The 22,201-nt window shown below is 39.7% G+C and overlaps 1 protein-coding gene across 1 annotated transcript; it reads left to right on the forward strand.

Annotated features, from left to right (window-relative positions):
- Window positions 1-970: 970 nt before the first annotated feature.
- Window positions 971-1,240, forward strand: LOC311629612 (large ribosomal subunit protein eL39-like). The gene has a single exon (XM_084897887.1). The coding sequence runs from the start codon at window positions 1,005-1,007 to the stop codon at window positions 1,158-1,160; it is 156 nt and encodes a 51-aa protein (XP_084754013.1). The 5' UTR covers window positions 971-1,004; the 3' UTR covers window positions 1,161-1,240.
- Window positions 1,241-22,201: the final 20,961 nt, after the last annotated feature.

Genomic DNA, 22,201 nt, shown 5'->3' on the forward strand with positions numbered 1-22,201 from the left:
CACCCAGACACATCATAATTAAAATGACAAAAATTAAAAAGAGAATCTTAAAGGCAGCAAGAGAAAGAAAAAAAAAAAAGTGTTACCTGTGGGAGCCCCTTTCATGTATCCCATGGTTCAGGGTTCCTGTTCAGGGTTCCGGGTTCTGGAGAAGGCCGCATGCAAAATGAAGAGAGGCTAGAAAAGAGTTAAGCTGAAACCCGTTTGTCTCAGTGGATAGAGCGTCAGTCTGCGGACTGAAAGGTCCCGGGTTTGATTCCAGTCAATAGCGTGTACCCTGGTTGCAGGCACATCCCCAGTGGGAGGTGTGCAGGAGGCAGCTGATCGATGTTTCTCTCTCATCAATGTTTCTGACTCTCATTTCTCTCTCTTCCTCTCTGTAAAAAAATCAATAAAATATATTTTAATAGAAAAGAGTTAATTTGGGAAATGGAGGGCCAGGCGGGAGTGTACCTCTAGGGGGAGGACTACCACTGCTCTGGCTTTTATTGAGGCTATGGGAAACATCCATACCCTTTAGGCAGGAAATCCAATAATAGACAATCAGCAAGAATTTACATATGATTAACAGGTGGAGGTTGCTTTAACTACCAATGTCTCAACTAAACAATGAGTGATTAGCTCTGACCATTCAGAGCAATTAAGGTTGACCAGCCTTCCAGATTCCTTTTTCACATTTCTCTATTAGTGACAATGTTCGGTTTCCACCAGTTACTTACAAAGGAGTTCCCATAAGGCTGACACCTGATTTCTTATCAGAGACCCTACAGGCCACAAGGGGATGGCATGAAGTACTCAAGGTAATGAAAAGCAAGGAATTGAGACCAAAATTACTATATTCAGCAAGGAAGGCTATCATTCAAAACAGATGATCAAATAAAAAGCGTCCCAGACAAAAAAAAAAAAAGGCTAAAGGAGTACATCACCAACAAACCTGCATTACAAGAAATGCTAAAGGGCTCTTTCTCCGCCATCGAGGTGCGTGAGTTCGCCTCTCTTTCACCATGTCTTCCCACAAGACTTTCAGGATCAAGAGGTTCCTGGCTAAAAAACAAAAACAGAATCAGCCCGTTCCCCAATGGATTCGGATGAAAACTGGTAATAAAATCAGGTACAACTCGAAGAGGAGACATTGGAGAAGAACCAAACTGGGCCTATGAGAACTCACTCATGAGAGATGACTCACATATTTATGCTGTTTTCAGGTTGCCTACACCGTTAAATGATTGAAAAGATGCTACTGTCTGGACAGTTGGAGCATTTTAATTGGAGAATTAATGGACTTGTGATTTTGCTCTGTGGTTGGCATTTTCTCTGTTTTCCATGTCCTGCACGGAAAACGACAGGTTCCTGAGTGGAGGAGCTGGGGATTAAGAAATTAGAGAAAGAAAGAAGAGACATGGAGGCAGAAATAGATTCAAGTTGGGTGCTAGGTGGGTGCCACCTCTCTGATGGAGAGGCAGTCATACTCACCACAGACAACATAGCACATTTATTGGTTTCCAAAGGGGAGTTTAAGGTCAAAAGGAGTTTCGAGTGTGCCCAGATCCTATTCATCAAGATCTGGGTAAGTTCCTCATTTTTTGGTACAAGATTTAGCATATCACGATCTGGGTAAGTCAAGGTCTTATTTGTTCCTCATTCCAAGCACTTGGATAAAGATAAGAAATCAGTATTGATAACTAGACTCTGCCAGTGCCCTCGGGCTCAGCTGATAAGAATTAAAGAACATCCAGTGCCTTCTCAGGCAGCTCTCTACTTTGCTCTGTTGATTTTTTCCCCTCCTGCAATAGTAGAATGGTTCAGTAATAAATGTGTGAGATCTTTAAAACAAAAAAGAAAAGAAAAAAAAAGAAATGCTAAAGGGTCCAGACGGGTGTGGCTCAGCAGTTGAGTGTCGACCCAGGAACCAAGAGGTTACAAGCCCATGTTGCTGGCTCAATCCTCAGTGTGGGGCATACAAGAGACAGCCAATCAATGATTCTCTTGATGTTTCTATCCATCTATCTCTCCCTCTCCCTTCCTCTCTGAAATCAATAAAAATAGTTTTTTTTAAAAGAAATGCTAAAGGGATTGTTGTAATGAGAAGAAACAGAAAGAGAAACCCAACCATACAGAAATATAATAGCAATAAATAAGTACCGATCTATAATAATAAAAGGGTAATATGCTAATTAGATTGGATAGTCGAACGAACTTCTGGATGACATTCCGGACAAACTCCTGATGAACTGGGGCTATGAGGACTCAGGTGGCAGACTGGGATGCTGCTGCTGCCAGGCTAAGGTGGCAGCCGAGACTGCGGTTGTGAGGGCCAGGGCTGCCACCACAGCTCTCTTGCACAAATTTCATGCATCAGGCCCCAGTCAATAGTAACCCTAAATGTAAATTGATTAAATGCACCAATCAATGTGGAGTTTTTTTTCAATAGATGGAGTTACACATATGTTGATATATATGCGATTTGGTATATATGCTATTTTGCTGTATTTAGAACAGGCTTCAAAACTTCATATGTCAAATTTGCTGAAGGTGTTAACTTCATAGATATTTTTATGCTTAAAAACGTCGAATTTTATGCAAAAAAAAAAGAGTATTTGTGGGAAATTTTATTTCATTACTTTATTTTGAAGAAAAAGTTACCTTATACTTCTAGAAGCTTATGGTGGACATGCTCCATCTCAAGATACTTGTGACTGTTTGTTTAAACACTTTAAAATGATGATTTCAATGTGAAAGACAAAGAATGTCCAGATCAACGAAAAAAGTTTGAAGACCAACAATTACAAACATTATTGGATGAAGATGCATCTCAAACTCAAAAACAACTTGCAGAAAGATTAAACATTGCTCAGCTAACAATTTCATATTGTTTACAAGCAATCAGAAAGATTTTAAAGGAAGGAAAATGGGTGCCACATCAATTGAACGAAAGACAAATGGAAAACCGAAAAGTCATCAGTAAAATGTTGCTTCAATAATATGAAAGAAATGCTTTTTAGCATCAAATTGTGACTGGTAATAAAAAGTGGATTTATTCTGAGAATCTCAAATGCACAAAATCATGGGTTAATCCATGATACAGCTACATGTATCATGTAAATGCAAATCAAAACAAGGAGGTATCATCTCACACATGTCAGAATAGGTATCATCAACAAATCAACAAATGACAAGAGCTGTCGAGGATGTGGAGAAAAAGGAACCCTCTTGCACTGCTGGTGGGAATGCAGACTGGTGCAGCCGCTGTGGAAAAGAGTATGGAGTTTCCTCAAAAAATTAAAAATGGAACTCCCATTTGATCCAGTAATCCCACTTCTAGAACTATATATCCCAAGAAATCAGAAACACCAATCAGAAAGGATATATGCACCCCTATGTTTATAGCAGCACAATTTACAATAACTAAAATTTGGGAATAGCCTAAGTGCCCATCAGCAGATGAGTGGATTAAAAAACGGTGATACATCTACACAATGGAATACTATGCTGCTATAAAAAGGAAGGAACCATTTGCAACAGCATGGATGGACCTGGAGAGCATTATGCTAAGCAAAATAAGTCACATGATCTCACTCATTTGTGCAATATAATAAATAACAAACTAATGAGCCAAAATAGAGCCAGAGGGGGAAAATTAGAATGTAATAGAAGTAATCCTGCTATTTGCAGATTTTTAATATTTCCTACAACTTTTTTGATATTATACTATATTAGTACAGCTTTGGTAATATTATTATATTTTAAGTCTTTTTCTTGAAATATTAATTTTATAGCATGTAATATTTTTAAAATAGTTTTCTTGAGATATTAATGTTTATTGCATGTAACATTATTATATTTAAAATAGTTTTTTTTTTTTTATTGATTTCAGAGAGGAAGGAAGAGGGAGAGAGAGATAGAAACATCAATGATGAGAGAGAATCATTGATCAGCTGCCTCTTGCATGCTCCCACTGGGAATCATGCCTGCAACCCAGGCATGTGTCCTTGACTGGAATCGAACCTGAGACCCTTCAGTCCACAGGCTGATGCTCTATCCACTGAGCCAAACCGGCTAGGGCTAAAATAGTTTTTCTTAATGTGTATTGCATATAACATTTTATACTTAAAATCTTTTTTTAATAAAAAATTAATTATTATAGGTCTTTTACTTGTGTAATTTTTAAAAATCCAGATATTCTTTTCCTCCCCAAAATATTTCAGAGATCCACACTACTAATAGAGTATTTTTCCTTAATTATAGCTCTCATTCTATCCCCCTCTCTTGTTCTGTTAATTTCTATGGCTCCCTATTGCATCCAAGGCTTTCTATAATTTCATTCCTATCTGATCTTCCTGCCTGAATATTACTGCTTTTCCATACCCATTTTAGGTTTCAGCCTAATTGTATGGCTTGCCTTTGTCTAAACTGTACCACCATCACATCTACCATCACCTCTGAGAGTGGAGATAAGAGTTGTCTGTGCTGGGAAGAGATTAACCAAAGAACATATATGCATATATGCATAGCTCATGGAGACAGACAATAGTGTGGTGAAGGCCTGGGCTGGGTGGAGGCTGGATGGTGTGGGAAAGAGGAAGACAGAAGAGGGAAAACGGGCAAAATCTGGAATACTGTTAACCATTAAACAAAAGTTGCTTGTGCTGGAAGAGAAGAGAGTCTACAATCATAGCAAGAGCATTAGATGCTACTGAGAATTTCTCATGCCCACCCCTTAAGAAGTAGTAATGTAGAAATTCTAGCACAAAATCGTCTTTGAGCAGATCTCTCAGACATTATGATACATGACTAGGTAAGGAGTGTTTGAGATAACCCCTTTACCCTGACACAGGAGAGTACAAAACTAGGAAAATTCTCTGGCAAGTGGAATGAGGAAACTTCGACAAATGGTTGAACAAACAGCCAGAACAGCTGAGCAAGAGATCCTGTGCTCCCTAACTGAAGATGTCTAAGAGCAAGTGGTTTAGATGACCGTAGTAAGGGAGGTAGATAACAAAGAAAGTTAGATCCAGACTAATCCAAGGTGGAGGGAAAACTGACCAGAAAATAACCCCAAAGCTCATTAAACCATCATTATAATGAAAATTGATTACACAAGAAAAAGGTAGGGAACCCATGAGGGACTAATGTGGTGACACTTAGGCAGCTGACCATATTAGGAACAAGACCCTGCCCCTCCCAACCAGAAGGCGGAGTCAGAATTGGGCACCACAAAACTTGGAGACAACCCCGCCTTGGAAACATATAAAATCCCAAGAACTAACTAACCAGGTGCCAAATTCACTTGGGAGTTGCCCTGAGTTCACTCATGTGCATATTTTTTGGTTCTTTCACAGCGGTGCCTGCACCCTGGACTCTCTTTTTCTCTGAGTAAAACTTGCTTTGTTCTCGCTCCTACATACCCACTCTTGAAATTTTCCTTGGGTGAGTCAAGAATGCGGAGGTCACCTGACACAAGAAAGGTTCCCGCATGTGCAAGGGCAGGGCCAGTCTCTGCCACAGAAATGGTCAGGTAACAACCCAATCTCCTATAGTTTTAGAGAGGAATAAGGAAAAGTCCCCTGTACCTTCACTAGTAGCTGAGAGGCCTAGATGACTTGAGTCCTCATTGTTAGGACAATGCATCAGGAACATGCATCCTTCTTGCATGTTTGTCTTACATTATCTCAGGGTTTTCCACAGAGATGCCAGGAGTCAAGAACCAATGAAAGCAAGGCACATCTGTGTATGCTGCCATGACCAAGGATGCCCAAGGCTCCCCCGTATGCCATGGCATTATTAAACCTTTGGATCTGCAAATTGGCCCTAAATAGAAGGGAGAATGAATATTGAATTGACTGATTTAAAACTTGGAATGATGATCAAAACCAAAATGGAAAGAAAACCTAAAATAATGAAGAAAATGACTAGATTACGTCAGGAAGATAAAAAGTTCAATTATTTTTCTTTTATCCTATCTAATAAAGAGGGAATATACTAATTGCCCATTGCCAACAAGGAGGTAATATGCCCTCAAAGATGGCAACACCCACAGCCACAAGATGACAGCGCCCAGTTCCCTCAGCACTGCTGGGGTGGCAGGCACGTGGCAAGGCCTTGGGGTGGGCCCAGCCGCTCCACGCACCTGCCTCCGGAGTCCCCCAGTTCCCTCTGCCTCCCAGCCGCCCAGGGCTGGCCCAAGGTGCAAGCAAGCCACCCAGGGCCAACAAGAGCCATCCAAGGCTCAGGTAACCTGGGCTGGCCAAGGCAGGGGCTGCAGGCAGTGGCAGCAGCAGAGGTGTGATGGGGCATCGCCTTCCCCTGATCGCTGAATCGCCTCCTGCCCCTAAGGGCTCCCAGATTGTGAGAGGGGGACGGCTGGGCTGAGGAACCCCCACTCCAAAGCATGAATTTCATGCACCAGGCCTCTAGTTTTTTGTTTTTTTTATAATATTCAATTTTTTTTTTTTACTTTATGATACTTTTTATTTACAATTTTTACATTAATTTTTTTTTCAATTACAATTTACATTTAATATTATTTAGTATTAGTTTTAGGTGTACAGCATAGTGGTTAGACAATCATATACTTTACTGAGTATTCCCCTGATATATCCAGTTCTCAACTGGCACCATACACAGTTATTATAAAAAAATGTTTATAGCCTAGCTCTGGCCAGGGAAGCACCAAAGGGTCATGGGTTTGATTCCTAGTCAAGACATATAACTGGGTTTTGGGTTAGATATCTGGCCCCATTCAGATGAGTGTAAGGGGCAACCAATTGATGTTTCTTTCTATTTTCCCCTCCCTTTTTCCCTCCATTCTCCCTTCCACTCTCTAAAATATACATACACACACACACACACAGAGAGAGAGAGAGAGAGAGAGAGAGAGAGAGAGAGAGAGAGAGAGAGAGAGAGAAATACTTATTAACAACAACAAATGTTTATAGTCTACTGTACATACTTCTTGGGGGTCATGAAAGGGTTAACTTAGTGAGCTTAGAATACTCAAACCCTGCACATTCCAAAGAAAGAACTGGCTCTTGACTAACTCATGGGAGATGACCTCTGAACCTTTATCTATTTATGATTTATTCCTGAGAAATAACCTACCTGACAAGTATGTTTTTGTATGCTTGGGGCTCTGGGCCACATTCCGTCAGTTTGACCAGATAGTTTATGTTAACAACAGCATGACTTAGAACCAACATGAGTTTTTGTGTACTGGAGGCCCTGGGCCGTGCTGTGTCAGCTTTACCTTTCGGGGGCTGGGGACTGATTAGCTAAGGTCGGTCACGTGGGTGCTGCATGCCTGTGTATCTGGCCATCCTTTAAAATGCTGGATACTAAGGCTTAGGTGAATTTCCTTCGTTGGGAGGAGCACTTTGCACTGTTGTTACACACTGTGGCTGGAGAATTAAGTGTTCTTTGTGGGACTCCACTGGGAGAGGAGCTTTGCTCCTGGTTTCCCTGTGCACCTTTCCCCACTGCTGATCCTTCTGCTTTAATAAATGGTAACTGGGCGTGGTGAAAATTTCTGAATCTTGTGAGTCCTTCTAGCAAATCATTGAAACTCAGAGTGGTCTTGGGGACACCCAGCACAGGGCATATCATTTCTCCCACTAGGTTGTAATTCCTTGCAGTGTTTCCCAAACTTTTGACATATGTGGACCCCTTCTATAATTTTCCTAACGCTGAGTACCCCTTGTACTCATGAGAGCATAGAATTAGGCGCAGCTAAGCACGGTGCAGTGCATATCCCCACCAAACTCCGGTGCAACGCGTACCCCCACCAAACTCTTCCCGTACCCTTGGGGGTACGTGCACCACACTTTGGGAAACACTGCTTAGGGGAATAATGGACTCTTCTATTCTGTATTACCTTAATATCTCCCAAATTTTATGGAAGCCATAAATGTAGAGCTTATTTCCTGATGCTTTAGTCTTCTGATCCTCTGCTCCATTCCAAGTATTTGCCTCAATTATGGTTTTATTCTCCCTCAACTATTTGGTTCTTTTGTGCCATCTTCAAAAGAGGAAGGTCCAGGACAGATATTTGCAGGTGACTTTTCTTTTCCCTCACCACCTCTCCTCCCCAATCACTTTTTTTTTTCTTTAGGTAAATAATGTTTTTTGAACAATACATGCAGAGGCAAATAAGTCAAATAAGGGCTGGGGAGTGACAAGAGAAAAGACACTTTTTTTTTCCTGTCTAAAAAACAGGAATGATGAAGTGGGCTGTAAACTAAATATTGACCATGAGGCTCAGTTCAACCTACCACATTTATGGACAGAATCAATTTAAGGACTGTAATACCTTTGCAGACTGTTCTAGGAATAGCTAGGGGCAGAGGAAAGCCCCACACTTTGATATTCTGCTTGTTCTGTGGAGGCACTTCTGTTTCATTTTATGAGATTAAGGATTTCAGATTAAGGGGGGAAAAAGCAGTGAAAAACTCAATAAATCAAGAATGAGTCAATAAGAGGACTGAGAAAAAGTAAAAGGGTGAGAACAAGGAAGATAGTGAGGGAACAAAGGAAGGAAAACAGAATAAAAGGAAAAAAGCTACCGTCACTTACACAGATATGTAACATGTAACTAACAAGAGAAGAAGAAAAGTGTAGTAACAGAGAGCTAGAAAGAGAATGAGTAGATCCAGACGTTACACTCTGAGAAAGGGGCAAATAAGTGAGATATGAACAAGAAAACCAAAGTATAAATTTGAAGGGACTCAGAAAATGAAGGCATTATTTATACCTGAGAAATAGTCTCTAAAAGATGTATGCTAACCCAACCCAACATAAAGCACAGAAACAGCAAGAAGAAATTTGTACTTTTCAAGAAAATATTTCACTTTATGGCAGAATTCATCGTATACATTTGTGCTTTTGAAAAGTGTCATTCTTTGGGGTTATTATCATTTTTTTACACTTAATTTGATTTATATGAAACATATTAATTTGTTATATAGCTTTAGGCTGCTCTTAGGTCAACCACTATTTTTAGTGATACCTGCTTTTCTGTGCTATATTTTGTTCTGAATGTAGCCCCAGATGTGTGTCATTGCCTGCTTAAGTCCCACCTACACAGAGTTCATTGCTGCAGAGAGCATCTCTTCAGATTCTAGCTGTGTAAACACACTCTATACACACACACACACACACACACATCACATTTCAAATAATTGGAATCACATACATGATTTTAGTAATTCTTTTAACAATGCTATGGACTGAATTGTGTTCCCCTTCAAATGAACATGCGACTTTATTTGGAGATAGGGTCTTTAGGAGTTAATTAAGTTTAAATAAGGTCATAAGGATGGAGCCCTAGTTGGACAGGATTGGTGACCTTATAAAAATAGGAAGAGAGATCTGAGAACATTCTCAACCCCTTTCTCTCCACCACCTCACCGCTCCACCTCCCCAAATTTATGCATCAAGGAAAGGCCATGTGAACAGCTACCAAAGTGGCCATCTGCAAGCCAGGAATAGAGAGCTCTCACCAGAAACTGAATTGGCTGGAATCTTGGCCTTGGACTTCCCAGCCTCTTTTTGAACTGTGAGAAATAAATTTCTGTTAAGCCATACTGTATAATTTCATTATAGCAACCCAGGCACACTATGAAACCCAACAATGTATGTAGACATTTATAGATTTATAAAATCACTTTTAATGATTGCCTATGATTCCATTATAACAAAATTTATGGGGGGGGGAGTATATTGACAGACATTTAAATTTATATTAGTCAAGCTATGAGCTAACCTGCTATGACAATTCCCATGACTCAAACAAGATCAAATTTATTTATCTTTTCTAGAAATGAGTGTGGTCTATAGCTCTGTTTCTCAGTCATTCAAGGTAACAGGCTCCTTCTAACATATTACTCTGCCATACCTTAGAAATGTTGGTTTTCTTTCACATTGGCTACTGTGACTCAGCAGTTACAGCATTGGCCTGAGCACCAGAGGGTCTCGGAATCCATTCCTGGTCAAGGGCACATACTTGGGTTGCAGGTTCCATCCCCAGCCCCAAGTAAATTGTTGTAGTAAAATATAGAAATGTTTTAAAATGCTTAAAGAATGTTAGAGAAGTTTTAAAATGTTTGCGTTAACTTTCCTTAAAACTTAAAGTGTAATATTAAAGACACATGCTCCACTGCCTTGAAGTGTGTGCACCCCAGAGATAAGGATTTGAACTGACGCAGGGAAGCTTGTCAAGATAAACACTTGTGTGAGTGTGTACTCTCCCTGGCTCCCTCCCCTTGTTTGAGATTAACATACGTGCATTGACGTAAGTCATTGATAGCCACCTGAGCTGCTGCGGGTGTGAACCAGCCTTAAATATGGACCCCTGTGAGCCAACGATGCTCGTCTTGTGGAGACATCATAAAGGTCCATCCTTCTGTCAGTCTGACAAGAGATGTGGCTCCTCGATCCTCGTCCTGCCAAATGATAGAAGAATGGCCAGTAATCCCCGATTGAGAGGAGACTAAGCTCTCGGGAGAGGAACACCAGCCCCCTGCACCCGGACCAGCCCAGCCCAGCTATGGGATCCCAGAGGACAGCACCAGAGGGATCCCTAACTGAGCTCCTACCCACAGCTCAGGAATATGTCAATATCTGTGCTTTCCAATGGTCTTAGTCTCTATAGCAGCAGTTCTTAACCTGTGGGTCGCACAGGTTCAGAACCGCTAGCAGGGTTGCCTAAGACCGTCGGAAAACACAGATATTTATATTATGATTCATAACAGTAGCAAAATTACAGTTATGAAGTAGCAACAAAAATAATTTTATGGTTGGGGGTCACCACAACATGAGGAACTGTTTTAAAGGGTCGCGGCATTAGAAACGTTGAGAACCACTGCCTTAGATAAGCACCCCAGATCCTTTCCTGGGACCTACTTGGGACATCAATGTTTCTCTCTCTTTCTCTCTCTTCCCTCTCTTCCTTCGTTCCTCCCATCTACCCCCTTCCACATGGAAAAAATAGACTCAACTCCTCCAGTAAGGATTTAAAATTATAATTTTTTAATGTTGGTTTTTTTCTACATGGCCAGATCTGGCCCACAAACACCATGTTTTCACTCAGGAAAAAAAGAAACTGGAAATTTTCATCAAGTAATGCAAAAGTTGAGTCGAAAAAGGCTGTCTCCCGGCATAGACACAGCTGATCCTTACAGCCAATTGGCCTGGAGGTCATTTCCTCCCAGTGATACCAACAACAATCAAGACTTAACTACAATAAGGCCATTCACACAGTCCACAAAGGGGTGCACCAAGAGTGTCTACCTCAGGTAACTGGGAGGCTGACCCACTGAACCATATAGGACACCTTAGCACACAAAGCCACCCTACCAACTCAGGGAAGCTGTGAAAATGCCGAGACAAGGAAACAGATCACAAATGAAAGAAATGGAGGACAACAAGCGACTGGATATAGAGTTAAAAAACCAATCAATGATTCTCTCATCACTGACATTTCCATCTTTCTTTTCCTCTTCCTTCCTCTCTAACATCAATATAAAAAATAGTTTTAAAATGGTATATGTGCATTCTAGAAAGCAGTACTGGCAGATGGCATGTAGATGCCAATCACTAGCAGAAAATTAATTTATGACCCTTATGTCCTTAGTCTGTGTCATGGCCATTAATTTTATTTTTTTATACTCTATTTTTCTGTCTTATTCTTAACATAGTTAATTATATAATAATTGTATTTCTTTCCCCAGTGAAGTGTGTGTTTGCCAGGGACAGTGTTTGTATTCACTTCTCTTTGTCATCTGGTGCCAAGAACACAGCCCAGAGCCTTGGGATGAATAAAGGGGAGAGAAAACGTTGATTTTGATGAGACAGAAGGTGAGCTATATTAAGACAGCGCTCCACTTTTTTAGCTGGAATCACTATCTTCCAATAATTCATCAAAATGACTAACAAAAGGGAAAGAGGAGAGGCACCCACTATATGTTCTCTAGGGCTTTTAGAAAACATGGAGTTGTTCCTTTGGCCACATACATGTGAGTCTACAAGAAAGGCGATATTGTGAGCATCAAGGGAATGGGCCCTGTTCAAAAAGGAATGCCCCACAATGTTACCACGGCAAAACTGGAGGAGTCTACAGTGTAACCCAGCATGGGGTAGGCATTGTGGTAAACAAACAAGTTACAGGCAAGCTTCTTCCCAAGAGAATGAATGTACTGACTGAGTATATTAAGCACAATAAGAGCCCAGATAGCTTCCTGAAACCTGTGAAGGAAAATGATCACAAAAAGAAGGAAGCCAAAGAGAAATTACCTGGTTTCAACTGAAGCATCTGCCTCCTCTACCCAGAGAAGTGCACTGTGTGAGAACCGATGGAGAGGAGCCTGAGCTGCTGGAACCAATTCCCTAGAATTCATGGCATGGTAAGTGCAAACACACACACACACACACACACACACACACACACACAATACAAAACCACAAAAGACCTATAGTCCTGGCGGGGGTAGCCCAGTTTGATTGTCCTGATACACCAAGGTTGTGAGTTCGATAGTCCGGACACACATAAAAATCAACCAATGAGTGGAAACCAGTTTGGCTCAGTGGTAGAGCATCGGTCTGCGGACTGAAGGGTCCCAGGTTAAATTCTGGTCAGGGGCATGTACGTTGATTGGGGGCACATCCCCCGTAGGGGGTGTGCAAGAGGCAGCTGGTTGATGTTTCTCTCTCAATCATCAACATTTCTAGCTCTCTATCTCTCTCCCTTCCTCTCTGTAAAAAATCAATAAAATATATATATATTTTTTAAATCAACCAATGAATGCATAAATAAGTGGAGCAAAAATTGATGTTTTTGTCAAAAAAAAAAAAAAAAAAGATGTTTTTCTCACTCTCTCCCTGCCTCTCTCTCTCTCAAATCAATAAATAAAATTTGACAAAATTTTAGGGAAGCCGAAACCGGTTTGGCTCAGTGGATAGAGCGTCGGCCTGCGGACTGAAAGGTCCCTGGTTCGTTCCAGTCAAAGGCATGTACCTTGGTTGTGGGCACATCCCCAGTAGAGGGTGTGCAAGAGGCAGCTGATTGATGCTTCTCTCTTATCTAAGTCTCTATGCCTCTCTCTTCCTCTCTGTAAAAAATCAATAAAATATATATTTTTTAAAATTAGGGAAATTGCCATTCACATACAACATTGGTGGGAGTGTAATATAATTTATTTCTAAAGGGAAGTGTAGCAAATAAATATGAAGATATTAATTGTGCAATCCTTGCTCTTAGAAGTCCAATTCTAGGAATTTAATTCAAAAATCTCCATACTATTAAAAAAAATAATAGTAAATGACTGGATGCCAGAAGAAGCATTTATTTTGTATATTTTTGTCACTTAAATTGTATAAACAATCATCAGCCTCCTAAGAGAGACTTAATTTATACTGAGGCCAGTCATCCCTGCATTCCAGGAAACCTAATGCAATTTTGCTTTAGTCATGCAAATGCAAAGGAAAGAATTTTTAGAATGGAGTTGAGGTCCACAAGCTAAAGTGCTCTTTGTAATTAATTCTACAACATTTGTCTTGATGCTGAGCAGTACTGTGTATCTGAATTTTGTGTTCCCTTAATACTCTCACTGAGAGAAATGTTTGTTTCATAGATTGTGTATGCTCATACAGTATTACTTTGTACTCAATATCCTCTTAAAAATAAAGTTACACACACACACACACACACACACACTCAACCTTTATCACTAAATGAACGCTAAGCATAAAAGTACTTCAAAACAGATAGAGGACTCCCTCTCTCGAAGCACATGAAAACACACACAATACAATATCAAACATAGCACACAATTCAGATTTAATCTGCATGATTTCTTTACTAAAAGAGAATTCTAAAACTATCATGTCAAAATATTGCCACTTATAGAATATTTATTTAAGTATGCTTTTAACTGAAAAAACACCAACATTATACTAAAAAATAAGTTTCAGGCTTGGCCAGTGTGGCTCAGTGGTTGAGCATTGACCTATAAACCAAGAAGTGAGGTTTTGATTCCTGGTCAGGGCATCTGCCCAGGTTGCTGCTGGATCCCCACTGTGAGGCGTGCAGGAGGCAGCCAATCAATGATTCTGTTTAATCTTTGATGTTTCTTTCTCTCTCTTTCTCTCCCTTTTTCTCTGAAATCAATAAAATCATATTGATTTGAGTTGTCAGAAAAGTGGCATTGTGGTAAAAAGTTGTAAATTTTAACTATATATAAGTTAAGAATGATAAATACAAAAAGATTTAGCCTGATGTGTTGAAAGTTCATTATAAAATCTCCAACAATTTACTAGTAATACAATCTGTTAAATGTTCCAGCCAAGTCTTAGCTAGCACCATTGGGAATGGAATGAAGTGTACATGTCCATGCTTGGGAATCAACCAACAGGACAGAAGGGGAGATTACTTATTACCTCTTAGATTAGAAGGTAATGAGACATTCTAAAAGCTTCTAAAGAGAAAACCAATGAACAGTCATATATAATGGACTAAGTGTCAGAACAGAATCAAATTTCTCCAAAGCTACGATGGGGAAAAGCCTTCAGAATTACAAGGAAAAATTATTACCAATCGTCAAAATGTTTCTTTATAATTCATTTGAATTTTTAAAAGATGACATTCCCATTATGCTGCACACCTGATACTAATCCTATATAATAAAAGAGTAATATGCAAATTGACCATGACTCCAACACACAAGATGGCTGCCCCCATGTGGACACAAGATGGCTGCCAGCAGGGGCTGGCAGTTGGGAGGTACCAGGCTTGCAAGGGAGGGCAGTAGTGGGCGATTAGGCCAGCAGGGGAGGGCAGTTAGGGGCAAACAGGCTGGCACGGGAGCAGTTAGACATCAATCAGACTGTCAGGAGAGTGGTTAGGGGGTGACCAGGCTGACAAGCACAAGTAGTTAGGGGCAATCAGGAAGGCAGGCAGGAGAGCAGTTGAGAGCCAGCAGTCCTGAACTGTGAGAGGAATGTCCGACTGCCCAGTAGGATTGGGCCTAAACAGGCAGTTGGACATCCCTCGAGAGGTCCCAGATTGTAGAGAGTGCAGGCTGGGCTGAGGGACACCCTGCACCCCTCCCCCCCATGCATGAATTTCTGGGCCTCTAGTACAAAATAATATTGAGTGTAAACTAATTGAAATTTTTTTTTAAAGTTTAAAGCTGTTATAGACCGAAGCAGGTTTGGCTCAGTGGTAGAGCGTCGGTCTGCGGACTGAAAGGTCCCAGGTTCGATTCCGGTCAAGGGCATGTACTTGGTTGCGGGCACATCCCCGGTAGGGGGTGTGCAAGAGGCAGCTGGTGGATGTTTCTCTCTCATCGACGTTTCTAGCTCTCTCTCTCCCTTCCTCTCTGTAAAAAATCAATAAAATATATTTAAAAAAAAAAAAAAAAAAGAGTTTAGTTGCAAGAAAGGAAATACACTCAGATATAGTTCGAGTGAGTAAGTAGCCTAACTGGCCGAAGGTGAACCAAGTGCCCTGCTTGTTTTGGCATTTGAAATTCCCTGGAGTTGGCTGGTGCAAAAATACCTTCTCAGGTTTCAAAGCTGCCCCGCCCGGATGTTAAGCTATGTTAGACCAGTGTTTCCCAACCTTCTCTCATGATGAGAATCACCTGGTGGAGTTGTTAAAACACAGATTCCTGAATCCCAACTAAGAAGTGCTAAACTAGAATTTTTGGGAACATATAGGTAAAATTGTATACTTAACTAGTGCTCTAAGACAGATTTTATATACAGAGCACTAAGTTAGGTATGCAATTTTACCTATATGTTCCCAAAAATTCTAGTTTAGCACTTCTTAGTTGGGATTCAGGAATCTGTGTTTTAACAACTCCACCAGGTGATTCTCATCATGAGAGAAGGTTGGGAAACACTGTGTTAGACCACATCCTGGAGGAGGTTTCAAGTCTCCCCTGTTTTCACTCGGGTCTGCTAACTTTTGGTTAACTCTTATTTGTCATGTCTCCCGCATCTTCCCCCTTGCACTTAGACATCAATCGGACCCATGTCTGTCTAGCTATCTACTCTAAAAGAGGAAGGACCTGGAAGTCTATATACCGAAAGGTTTCAGTGGTCCTTTTCTGAGTGATAGTGCAAGTGATTTTTTAATTTTTTTTTGTGTGTGTTTTTCTGCTTTCCCAGGATTGGAGACAATAACAAGTTTTTGTTTTATTAAATCAGGCAACAGATTTTAATAAAAAGTCACAGCAACCCAGAGTCAATCCTAATATAAACTATGGACTTTAGGTGATAACGATGTGTCAATGTAGGTTCATCATTTGTAACGAATGCATCCCTCTGGTGAGGATGTTGATAATAAGGAAAGCTATGTGTGTGGAATAGGGGGTGTAAAGGAAATCTCTGTTCTTTCTGTTCAATTTTGCCATGAACCTAAAACTGCTCAAAAAAAAAAAACCACACCAAAAAACAAAACTCTGTTAAATAAAACATAGACAGATAGATAAGAAAGAAAGGAGGGAAATGGAATTCAAAGCATTGGTACTGGTATTGGGCAAAGTAATAGGTTCAGTAACTAATCTCCAGATTTTGTTAATCAACTTTATCCTGCTTCTTTCTTCTTACTCTTCCACTCTCTAAATCTTCATTATAATATTAGAACTATGCCTAATTATAAGTAGTTCACATTTATATAACTCATTAATTTTTAAAACAGTTTACTATTTAAGAGCAATACAATTGTCTCAAATTTTAGAAGGAAAAAGTGGTTTAGAGTAGAAATTTTTAAAATCTTTTTTTGTTGTTGAGAGTATTACAGAAACTATCCTCTCTCTTTCCTTCCGCTCCCCATTACCCTCATCCTCCTGGATCCCACCCCACCTCCAGGCTTTCACCACCCTATTGTCTGTGTCCATGGATAATACATATAGGTTACAAGTTCTTTGGTTAATTTCTTCCTGACCCACCTTCCCCCTTTCCTCTGAGATTGATCAGCCTGTTCCATGTTTTCATGCCTCAAGTTCCATTTTATTCATCAGTTTATTTTGTGCATTAGATTCCTGGTTTCTTTATTTTGACTTTTATACTCATTTGTTGATATATGCTTTTGTTGTTCATATTTTTTTATTTTTGTTAGTCCTCATCTGAAGGTATTTTCCCCCCACTATTTTTTAGAGAGTAAATGGAGGAGAAGAGACAGAGAGAGAGAAACATCGATGTGAGAGAAATGCATCACTTGTTTGCCTTATGCACATGCCTTATTCATATTTTTAAACAGGGCTGCTGCTTCTGCTTCTTCTTCTTCTTCTTCTTCTTCTTCTTCTTCTTCTTCTTCTTCTTCTTCTTCTCCTTCTCCTTCTCCTTCTCCTTCTCCTTCTCCTCCTCCTCCTCCTCCTCCTCCTCCTCCTCCTCCTCCTCCTCCTCCTCCTTCTCCTTCTTCTCCTCCTTCTCCTCCTTCTCCTTCTTCTCCTCCTTCTCCTCCTTCTTCCCCTTCATTTCATATAATACTGGTGTGGTGGTGATGAATTCCTTTAGCTTTTTCTGGGAGGCTCTTTATCTGATCTTTATTTCTAAACGATAGCTTTACTGGGTATAGTAGTCTTCACTGTAGGTCCTTGCTTTTCATCACTTTGAATATTTCTGGTCACTCCCTTCTGGCCTGCAAAGTTGCTCTCCAGGAATCAGCTGACAGTTGTATGGACATTCCCTTGTAGGTAACTAACTGCTTTTAAGATTCTTTCTTTGGCCGAAACCGGTTTGGTTCAGTGGATAGAGTGTCGGCCTGCGGACTGAAAGGTCCCGGGTTCAATTCCGGTCAAGGGCATGTACCTTGGTTGTGGGCACATCCCCAATGGGGGGTGTGCAGGAGGCAGCTGGTCGATGTCTCTCTCTCATCGATGTTTCTGACTCTCTATCCCTCTTTCTTCCTCTCTGTAAAAAATCAATAAAATACATATTTAAAAAAAAAAAGATTCTTTCTTTGTCTTTAATCTTTGTCATTTTAGTACAATGTGTCTTGGTGTGGACTTCTTTGGGTTCTTTCTCAAATTTGAGACAATTATATTTCTCTTTTTTTTTAAATTTATTTTATTTTATTTATTTATTTTTTTTTATTGATTATGGTCTCACATAATTGTCCTTATTCCCCCATTCCCATCCCAAACCTCTCCCTAGATATGCCCCTCCCCAACCCCCATTGTCCATGGCCACTGGCTAGGCCCATATATGTATGCACACAAGTCCTTTGCTTGATCTCTTCCCCTATATTTCTCTTAAATAGTAAAATGTTTGGGACCCACTGTGCTTCCTGGACTTGCATGCCTATTTCTATCATCAAGTAGAGGAAGTTTTTTTGTCATTATTTCTTCAAATAAGTTTTCAATTTCTTGCTCCTTCTCGTCTCCTTCTGGCACTCCCATGATGTGAATGTTTGTACATTTGAAGTTGTTCCAAAGGCCCCTTAAACTATTTTCATAATTTTGGATTTTTTTTCTTTTTGATCTTCTGATTGGGAGTATTTTGCTTCCTCATATTCCAAATCGCTGATTTGATTCTCAGTGTCCTCTACTCTACTGTTGATTCCCTGTAAATTATTCTTCGTTGCAATTAGTGTATCCTTCATTTCTAACTGGTCCTTTTTAATGTCTTTAATGGTCTTACTAAGTTCCATGAAATTCTCACTAACTTTCTTGACATTCTCACTAAGTTTCTTGAAGCTTTCATTAAGTTATTTGAGCATCCTTATAATCATTGTTTTGAACTCTGCATTTATTAGTTTGCTTACTTGCATTTAATTTAGTTCTTTTTCTGGAAATTTCTTCTGTTTTTTAATTTGTGACGTTTCTTTGTATCTGCATTAGGGCTGCTTCCATATGTCTGTTTCTATTTAATAGGTAGAGCTGCTAAGTCTCCCAGAATTGGTAGAGTGGCCTTGTGTAGTAGGTGTCCTGTAGGGCTAATGGCTCAGCATTCCTATTCACTAAAACTGGACCCTCTAGGTGCATCCCTGTGTGGGCTGTGTGCATTGTCCTGTTGTAGTGGAGCCTCACTAGGAGGAATTGACTTCCAGGCCAGTTAGCTGTGAGGACCAGCTGTGACTGCAGTGGAAGAGCTTCTCTGCAGAAGCTGACTCTATGGAGGGGCTTTCATTGACCAAAGTGGTAATTTGGACATCAAGAAGAAGAATGAAAACCATAATGAATTAAACATATCACATCTGTGAAAATTCAAGTGTCCATTATATAGTCAACACAAAACTATATTTATTGTCACTGAAGGATGCCAGAGAACCAACTTATTTGCCCACTAACAAAAAGTTATTCTGCCTCTTACATAAGAACTGAACCTTGGGGAAATCATGTGGGAAAATTCTTCTTTATAATGCTTCAAACAATAAAAAAATAAATATAAATAATTCTAGGTTATAAATATAAAAGAATTTATAAAATTGCAACATCACCACACATCCCTTAGTGAAATAATAAAATTTAAGAAATGTCTGTTTGGCATGGCTCAGTGGTTGAGCACCAACCTATGAACCAGGAGGTCATGGTTCAATTCCTGGTCAAGGCACATCCCTGGGTTTTGTGCTCAATCCCCAGTGTGGGGCACGCAGGAGGCAGCCGATAAATGATTCTCTCTCATCTTTGATGTTTCTATCTCTTACTGCCTCTCCCTTCCTCTCTAAAATAAGTAAAAAAATATTTTTAAAAAAGGAAAGAAGAAAAATGATCAGCAATGGCTGCTAAAGCCATTAGGTGAAAAGTTGGCAGGAAACTTTATAATGAATGGATGAGGCCAATGTCACAGAAACCAAAGATCAAACTTACCATAAAAAAAGAGCATTTTTTAATATAAGTCTCTTGATGCTCTAAGTCCCTTTCCTTTGTCTTATTGCTTAGAGATAAATACAATATCACCAATAAAGTATTTTGGGTGGGGAGATCAGATTTGAATCTGATTAAGCCCCTAGGTATCACTACTAGTTTATTGGAAATTCAGAAATGTGAAGAATGTGGAGGCAGGGAGAGAACATGGAAATGCAATTGGCAAAATCCAAAAAATGGGAAATTCTATACAAATACAAATAAACTGGGTGTTCCAACAATAGCAAAATGAGGGAAAGAGAGAGGGAGAGAAAAGGAGCGAGCGAGAGAGAACCTATAAGTTAAAGCAGACTTAAGAAATATGTCAAACAAATATAATGGGAAGACCTTGTTTGTATCCTAAAGAACCAAAAAATTGTAAAAACCAAAATTTATGAGTTCATTGAGGAAGTTCATTGACTAGATATTATATGAGTTAATAATATTCTAGAAGAATACTTTGAGAGAGAAGATGTGTTAGAAGTTCATCTTAAGGGATATCTTAGAAGGGATATAAAGTTTCTATAAGAGATGACATTTCTCATAAGTTCTCTATCTGGTTTGCAAAATAAACTGACAGATTAGAAGGAGAAAAGACATATAAATTCATTTGATGTTTAAAAATTTTTTAAAAAAATATTTTTATTGATTTTTCACAGAGAGGAAGGTAGAGGGATAGAGAGCTAGACACATCGATGAGAGAGAATCATCGATCAGCTGCCTCTTGCACACCCCCTACTGGGGATGTGCCTGCAACCAAAGTACATGCCCTTGACCTGAATCGAACCCGGGACCTTTCAGTCCGCAGGCCGATGCTCTATTCATTGAGCCAAACCGGTTTTGGCTGATGTTTAAAATTTTTAGTAGCATGAGGAGACTTCATAGAGAGAAGGAACCTCCCCTCCCTCCTGCCCCCCCAGTCACTCCCCACCCCCCTAAAATGGCAAGACTTGGAGGCATTTATACCATTCTGTCCAAAATGGATACGTTTAAAGAGAAGCAACAAGACAAAGAAAAGGGACTTTGAGCTTCGAGAGGTGGCCTATTAAGGGAAGGCAAATATATGGGAAACTAGTGGTAGATTAGAGCTAGTTAGTAAGGTTTGTACAGACTCTTTTGCAGTGGCATCTTGTTTGGGGTGATAAGGTTGTTATTCTCTTGCCTATATGGGATGTGGGGTACACCTTCAAAGGGGGAATTTATGGTATTTTCTGGAAGATAGAGGGATGGCAGCTCATCCTGTCTCTGCTTTTTCTCAATTGCCTTCAGTTCAAAATAATCTTTATGACCCAGTGGCATAGTCTGATCTACATATCTATAGGTAAAATCTGGAATTCACTTTAAAATAATCCAGTTTTGTAGGGGGAGTAGATAGAAGTACACACAAGTAAGAGTGATTTTGTGTTGAAGCAAGGTACTGGGCCATTATACTATTCTCTTTAAATTGTATATATTTGAACCACAATAAAAATCTTTTAGCTTTTCTGCCATGTGAAGGTATAAATAAAAGTTTGCAATTTGGAAGAGAGCCTTTTCTAAACCATGCCATAGTAATGATTTAGGATTTACACCCTTCAGACCGTGAGAAATACTTTTCTATTTTTTATAAATTAAAAAATGTTTAAGCCCTCGCTAGTTTGGCTCAGTGCATAGAGTATCGGCCTGCAGACTGAAGGGATTTGGGTTCGATTCTGGTCAAGGGCACATGTCTGCGTTGTGGGCTTGATCACCAGTAGGGGGCGTGCAGGAGGCAGCCATCATTGATGTTTCTCTCTCTCTGAAATCAATAAAAAAAAAATATATATATTGTATATTATTTTTTAGCCAAAACCCATCTGGCTCAGTGGATAGAGCGTCGGCCTTTGGACTGAAGGATCCCAGGTTTGATTCCTGTCAAGGGCATGTGCCTTGGTTGCGGGCAAATCCCCAGTGAGGTGTGTGCAGGAGGTAGCTGATTGAAGTTTCTAACTCTCTTTCCCTCCCCCTTCATCTCTGTAAAAAAAAAAAAAAAAATCAATTATATATATATATATATATATATATATATATATATATATATATATATATATATTAATGTTTTAAAATAAAGAGCCTTTATAGGTATTAGATTTCTCCACATAGTCCTGCCTGGTGGCTGAGTTGGTTAGAGCACTGTCTCTATAGCCACAGGTTGTGGGTTCAATCCCCAGTCAGGGCACTTATCAATGATTCATAAATAAGTGAAGCAACAAATATTTTCTCTCATTCTCTCTCATTAATAAAAAATAATAATAATTTAAAAAAATTCTCCACATACTTTTGTGAAGAATAACTTGTACATTAGGGGCCTGATAACCTGTATTCAGACATTTTTCCTTATACTT

Source organism: Pipistrellus hanaki, assembly GCF_964339955.1.
Source record: "Pipistrellus hanaki genome assembly, chromosome: 10".
Classification (NCBI taxonomy): domain Eukaryota; kingdom Metazoa; phylum Chordata; class Mammalia; order Chiroptera; family Vespertilionidae; genus Pipistrellus; species Pipistrellus hanaki.

Coding starts and splice junctions, on each gene's coding strand:
- LOC311629612 (XM_084897887.1), top strand. CDS start 1,005: ATGTCTTCCCACAAGACTTTCAGGATCAAGAGGTTCCTGGCTAAAAAA.